The following is a 7635-nucleotide window of genomic DNA, read 5'->3' on the forward strand; positions in this document are numbered from 1 at the left end:
TATATATACCATGGCATCCTCATCCTTATCAAAGACAGCAGCGTCAGTGTTGACACCGATGCTTCGCTGCCAGAGTACCATAGCATCATCTGGCAGAGTTCATCAGGATCAGTTTTTCTGAAGAGGAACAATAGGGTGTCCACGAAAAATTCCAAAGCTGCTATGAACAGCTTCAAATCTGACCTGGCCAGCACATCTTGTCAGTACGGATCGGTTTATCCAATTTCTGACGGTGCGATTAACGGTCGCCAACAGGCTTATCAGCACCTAAGTGACGACAGGTGAATGATCATCACAAAACCAGACAAAAAAGCAGGTGTAGCATTTTTGGATGGAAACAGATATGGGAATGAATTTGAATCGATCCTGTCTGAAAACACCAACTAGTTGTGCTGCGGAACATAGGCTGCCCAAAATAGCTAAGAAAATAATGGTGTCATTAGTACACAAGAATCCGAACAGCTCAGACCCACTGGACATGTGTTCTTTACCCAATCCCGCAAGACTGACGTACCCCGGCGTCCAATTTTTGAGACGCGTAATCGCCACACGACCAAGTAGTTACCTGAAGCTTCAAACAGATCGGAGGCTGGAATGCTGAGCGCCGCATTGGCAACCTATTAGGTTTTATTACGAATCAGAGATGCGGCCATTTCCGACGACGAGGTGTCATCCTCGGTTGGTACGACACCTACAGCCAATATACATTTAAAAAGATACATGTAAGACATACACATACATACATACATACATACATACATACAAACATACATACATACATACATACATACAAACATACATACATACATACATACATACAAACATACATACATACATACATACATACAAACATACATACATACATACATACATACAAACATACATACATACATACATACATACAAACATACATACATACATACATACATACAAACATACATACATACATACATACATACAAACATACATACATACATACATACATACAAACATACATACATACATACATACATACAAACACATACATACTTACATACATACATACATACATACATACATACATTTAAATGCATTATAAACGAAAGATTCATTTGGGTTCCAGATGAGTCTCTCGAAAATCCAAATTTATTTGCAATTGAGTGTATATTCGCTGTTTTATCGATCTTTTGACCAATGCTTTACACAATAGCACGTTTGTGCCTTTGATTGCTGATTCAAACAAGAGAGGAATTGGCCCTTTTGAGTACATTTATTTGAGAAAGGCTGTCGAGGAATTTTCAGCAACCTTGTGAGTAGTGTATTACGTGTATACATGTATAGCGATATCTCGGAAATCGTAACAACTGAAACGTGACGGGGCCTGGTGTAGCACATTCATTCTCTTAAAAACATTAAAAAAAACGACAGATTCCGCAGGGTTCCAGGTGAGCCTCTCGGAAATGAGTGTATTTCGCCAGTATATGTTTAATAAGGGTTGCACAATATGCGTGTCATATCATTCACGAGAGCACAATTCAAACCACCTTGCCTTCTGGTAAGTTGCAGGCATTAAATTTTCACTAGGTACTGGTTTTGCAATTTCTGATCAGCTGCTCATTTTGCAGAAAGGTGGATGGTGCAGTCCATGGGCTGTCTAACTGCACACATGTCCAAATTTGGAAACAACTTACTGGTTTATAAGATGGAAATGTATGAGTTTATAGAGGGTAAGTCATTGATACTTTCTTGATTTGCGATAAATTTTGTCTATTCTGTATTTTGGACAAACGCACTCCTTTGTATAGCCATTTGCTTTCATAAGAGACTCACCTGAAGCCCAGATGAAGTTCCCGGTTATGATGTTCTGAAGCAACTGAATGTGCTGCCGCCCCATGTTTCAGTTGGTGCGATAATCGAGATATCGCAGTATAGTTTGTAGGCATAATACGTCACTCATAAGGTCGAGGAGATTTCAGCAACCTTATGAGTAGTGTTTTCTGTCTATGCCGTCTATTTGTTTGTTTTTGCTGAGAGCACCAAAGATTTTATTGAGTTGGGAAATTCAACCGGAAAAACCAGGTGGTAGTGATTGATATATAATCGTCTCGAGGCACGGTGCTGATATTAGACGATGCGTGCACTGCAAGCCCAAGTAACGTCCCACGGAGAACTGGACTAAAATTGAGACATCTTTGTGACACAGCCAAATAAAATGCAATCTCTTATGTGCACTTACTAGCCAGATCAGTCGAACAAACCACGCATAAGTCATTTCGGTAATGAAAAACTCGAGAAAGCTTTCAATGAGACAGAGTTAGCACGGGTCTTCAGACCCAGCCCCTTTACCAAACAACATCTGAAGGACCAACTTACTTCAAAAGCTGCCTGTGGGTGTGTTTATCAACTTGCATTTACACCACTCTCATTTGAACAGTATTTTCCCTTTCTTGGTGCAACTGTTGTGGCGACATAACGCCTAATAAATGAGGCACCTGACCTAAGTTCTGCTGTCATTGTACCGAGTTTGAACCCGTGGCAACTCACATGAGAAGTAAGCATGTCACTAGAACCCCACCGACTGGACAGGCACTCATTATCAGATGCATTTGTATGGGTTTGAATATTTATGTCAGTCAAATACGAGATAACCATCCAAACAGCTGTTTGAATATATTCCGGAGCGTCGATGCAGCATTTCTGAAACGATCTCGAAATGCATTTACACAGTCCTACCAAGGTTAAGGCGTAACACTGCGCATGTGATTACTATAATCTCTTCGACAGTCCATTACAAACGGGAGATTCAGCCAAATTAATTTGAGGCCCCCTTGCAAAACAACTTAACCTGTAACTGACCAGTTATCATCATCACTGTCAGCTGTATGAACCGCGTACTTGTCGTACAGTGGTTGTAGCTGCCACAGTTTCGTTCACCGATGATTCGTGGAGGCGGGAGCTGATAAATTAGTGCGTAAATACAGCACTGTAGGTGGACTGTTAATTAGGGGGATTGGGAAGGGAGCTACGAATTGAAGGAAATAGCTTGGATNNNCGGCAGTGACCAGCGTAGCTGAGTTTGCTGCTAATGGCTTTCATACTTCGTTGCCAAGTCATTATTTGACCGCCTCTGGCTCTCTTCCACCCTTCGCGTGGTTGTGCGAAAAGAGCCCTTCGAGGAAGTCCGTCGACCGGCATACGCAGCACGTGGCCAAGCCAGCGCAATGTATGCAGTGTGATCAGTTCATTTATCGAAGGTGGGTTATTTCTCCCGAATACCATTCCACGATTTTCCGCATTGCTTATCCGGTGTTCCCACCAGATTTGGGCAATGCTCCGAAGACATCGATGGTCAAACACTGAAAGTCTTTTGACGTCCTCAGCACGCAGCGGCCAGGTTTCTGATCCGTATAGTATGTGTTCCCCAGGCAGACGAGGAAGTGTAGAAAAGTTACCTCCGTCCAGCCCGTGACGATTGTAAACCACGTTTTATTACGACGCATCCAGGGTATTCATTAGTACACTGACAGCCTTGCTGAAGCCGGTTCGAACTCTGCATTGTTTCCTCGAATCCAAGCGGCTTCAAGTGTCGTCCACTCTGACCATTTTTTCAACTGTTTGTGTCAGTCGACTGTCGACTTTCGTTCGTCTTCATTGCTAAGATAATCTTGTCCAATAAGTGACATTTACCTGTGTTGAAATTTAGGTGTGCAGGTGGATGATTGGTAAACTATGAGCGGTATTCAGATGGCTAATGGTTGACTCTGTGGCGTCATCACACACTCTACGACCCACTTTTGTACAGTTATCCACAAATGGAAGTAAGGAGACCATAAAAACAAGCCGAACAAGGTACAGTGATAGAAGTTGTGCGGGAAGCCGTCCTCGAAATACTCTCTTAACCTTCTGTGACGAGCTGTTAATCTTCAATTTTGAGGTGATCTTGTGGCAACCGAGTTCGGCGTACGCCGGAAACTGAGTGGCTTCCAGTTTCATCCATCGAGATACAAGGAGGTGGGAAAACAATGATGGTTCGAAAACTGTATGGGGGCGAATTAGACTACAAGGCCATGGAATGGGGAAAGTACCACTGTTGAAAATGTGGTTGCGTGGTTTGGACGTTCGAATCCTGGTGTTTGTTCGCTGGCACTCTGTGAGAATCCAGCGTCACGTTTTGCTCATTTGAATCACTGTATAACTTGCATGTCCGGTTCTTTTTTGTGCTGACTTCTGGTGTGAAGCGTGCGTCACAGCGAGATCTCATTTCAGATAAAAGTTTGACTCGACATCGTTGTAGTACGTTGTTAGATGCATAACAACTCTGAGAAATGATGTTCATCGTATCCCACTTGAAATTACTAAGAGGGAGTTAACGAAGAGAGATCAATGCATCGGAAGAATGAAAAACCCCTAAAAGTTTATCATTAAAGTCTTTGAGTTACCTCAAATCGAAAAATTTGTCCAAACAATCTGAGGAGAGTGTTGGCATCACACAAAAAAATATATTCTTCAAAGAGTGGATACAGCCAAGCTTAAACTGATTTTGCTACAAATTACCAACGTGTCCATCTTGAGGCTCGACTTGTTGCGATTATTTGTTGAACGCTCAAACTGTCAGATTCTCTGTATCCATCCATTTTCCTCAAATGAGTTGTTCTGTTCTCTCCGTTTCATCAGTTACTGTTCGAAGATTTGAAAAGTTACGCTTTGACTTTCGGTTTTCTACTTCCCGATAAGTTGCTAGTATGAAATCTCTTGTCGCGCTTCGGAACGATGGAACGAAATTCCCTAAAACAAATCACAGCCGGAAATATTAGCTTAGCTTTACTCTCTCCCGGTCACTTTTAGGGACAGTTTACTTCCCCTCCCGAATCGTCTTAGTTACAAGTCGAGCTCAACGGCAGAATCGGTGTAGTGGATCTGGTAGGGTCTCATGATATTCTTGGTATCAGCTGGAACACGCAGGAACTCTCGATAAAGTATTTATCAGCTGTGCTCTAGGTGAACCACGGCACTCGACTTATCTTGCCACCTGAGATAGGATGCTACTCATGTAACGGTGATACTACTGATCGGAGAGGCATGCGAGTAGTACGTTTTCTTCTTGTAAATTTGCTTTTCGTCTCTTGAATAGAGAGAGATCTATTGCGGAATTTGTGTAGGTGCTTTGTATCATTTGCTTGGATTTGAGCAACACTCGATGAATATCCAGGAAAGTTCAGGAAGACGCGTTCAAGAGAAGATGGATGTTCAGTTTTTGTAAACAAGATGCATATGAGAGTTTTACTTCCCTGTCTTATGGTCTATAACTGTTCAGCAGCGAAGGCCTTCTTCCTGTCACTCGTATAGTGCTACTCATACCCTGCAGGATTATTTTATACAAAATTCGTTTTGGTTTTTGCAGCTTCTACCTGTTTCCTATCTCCTGCCATCTCCAGTAACGTCAGCCTGAAAGAATTAATCACCGACACCTATTCTTCGGCATGAGTTTTTGCGGCATGCAATCAAATGATTTTCACAAGATTGTTACGATTGGTGCAACATTGCGAGGAAACTGAACGGCATTGATCAATGAACTGTGTTAGAGTAAACACGTGCATGGATTTGAGAAGCATCGAGCGAAAGTAATGTGTTGCTGGAAACACATGAGTTAATGTCAGCTGATAAACTCTTAGTGAAACACATTCTGGACACCATGAGTGTTCATCTTCGTAGGAAGAGAACATCACGAGCATATTGAATATGGATCTGAGAGCAGGTGCTGTATTACTTGAGCACCTTTTTTGTCGAAAACAACATCATAGGTCGACCCTGAAGAAACTAGCCTAATGGGTTCAAATTGTTACTTGGATTCATGCTCCAAAAAAGTAATACCGCTCGCATTTGGGCTTTACAATGGCGGACAAGGCCATTCGCATATGGTTGGTCAGAACCTCAGGCGGTTTACTGAGTCAGTATCGAAGCGAGCTCTGATTGGTCGGAAAGGTGGACCAGATAATCAATAACATCTGGTATCCGCTGCATCGCCAGCGTCGCGTCCGAATTCTCACAAAGTTGCATCAACATTTGCTTCAAATATGACACACTCCAGATAATTTGTTTACCTGCTCTGCGCGGTTACTTCACTTTGTGGGCCTGTGGTGGAACTGCTGGTTGCTAACTTGGGAGAATCAGGTCAATAAATGAACTGAGGCCTTATCTTCAACATACATGAAAAATGTTCATCAGAAAAAAGTCGTTCAGCTGTAACACCCTTCCGGTGCTTAGCTACCATGCTCTTCGAAGGAAGTACGAGGTCTGGGATACGGCCAGGTTGCCCAAGTATAGACAGAGGAAGTCGAGAGTCAGAGGTCGGGCTCGAACCATGGACCTTCCGGTCAGTAAATTCGCGCTCTGACCACTTAAGCCATCTCGCCCCGTGTGTAAGAAACAAAACTAAGTTTGTTGTCGTGCAGTGAAGGATGCTGCCACGTTTGAACCAGATCCCAGACGTGTCACGAATGATTCTTTCCTTTGGTTGAAGTAGTCTGCTCGCTGCAGCCATGACTAATCGATGAAGGTTTTTGATAAATCCATCTATCACCTATCGGACTGGTACAATCATTTATGAATTGGGTCTGACGTTTCCAAAAGCCTTTCTATGGATACTGAGTTGCTGATAATCAGGACTGAAACATAGCAGTCATTTCAAATGAGAAGAACAACAGTCTCTTAAATGTGGAAATCAAAGCAGAAATATGGACTCAGTCATTGATCAGCGGAACTTTTTGGGAAGTGGCAACTGTGGTTTTTTTTGCCATCTTTCCAGGCTGCCAAATTTTGTTCATCCTCACTCCGGTTTCTGGATGTTCCAGATGAGTGTTCTTCGGCTGAATACTATTCAAATGTGTGGTCTAGAAACAAGTTGATGCTACTCCTCCCCTCAATTGTTTCTGTGAATTATGTTTCATGGGAACATCTGCCCCTTAGTTTACCTGATGTGATGAGGTGCAGCGTTAGGAGTTCGACTAAATTATGTGAGCTCATATCACTCCCGATTAGGTGCACACATGTGTCGAATAGTTAAAGTTTCACGTTCTATCAAAAACATCAAAACGTCTTTTGGAGCAGGCAAACTCTTTCTCGAGGACACTTACTCATCATCACGTGTCATTATCACGTCAATCGATCCTAACGCAGTGCTGACCGACTCCACATCGTCGATCGCCAGGCTTCTATGGCACACAGATGACAGAGCTGAACTTAACTCGTTGTTGAAGGTTTCAGCGCAAAGGAGGCAGCCACCGACGTGAAAATATCTTGAGGCCACATTGTTTAGTCGTTTAGAGCCTGTCCTACGTGCTCAGAAATACTCTGGGGTCACCCTGAGACTTTGTTGGTTCAGGTGAACTGTCATATCGTTCTAGGCTTATACAAAAGTCATAAGTTGTATTATTTATCTTGCGGCGGAAGAGTGTGAAAATCAATTTATTCCGCCATCTCGTTATCACTGCGTTTTCCGGGTAGATCATGGAATTGAGGTGCTTCAATCCAGTCATACGAAGATGTGGTCTTTGAAAGAGGACTTCCAAGAGGGTACGGCTAACACAAACATCGACTCACAACGCACTGGCGATGAACTGTTTGCAATAAAATTGCTCAGCTCAACGAAGCAACCAA

General features: G+C 42.8%; 1 protein-coding gene across 1 annotated transcript in view; it reads left to right on the forward strand.

Annotated features, from left to right (window-relative positions):
• Window positions 1–3339, forward strand: part of T265_03491 (hypothetical protein) — a gene marked incomplete at both ends in the record, with an annotated part of 9811 nt that extends 6472 nt beyond the window's left edge. Inside the window, 2 exons of the mRNA XM_009167991.1 lie at window positions 1190–1288; window positions 3045–3339. Coding sequence (XP_009166255.1) covers window positions 1190–1288; window positions 3045–3339 — 394 coding nt within the window. The remainder of the gene's footprint in view (window positions 1–1189; window positions 1289–3044) is intronic.
• Between the last annotated feature and the right edge of the window lie 4296 nt (window positions 3340–7635).

The sequence above is a fragment of the Opisthorchis viverrini genome (assembly GCF_000715545.1).
Source record: "Opisthorchis viverrini unplaced genomic scaffold opera_v5_50, whole genome shotgun sequence".
NCBI classification, from domain to species: Eukaryota; Metazoa; Platyhelminthes; class Trematoda; order Opisthorchiida; family Opisthorchiidae; genus Opisthorchis; species Opisthorchis viverrini.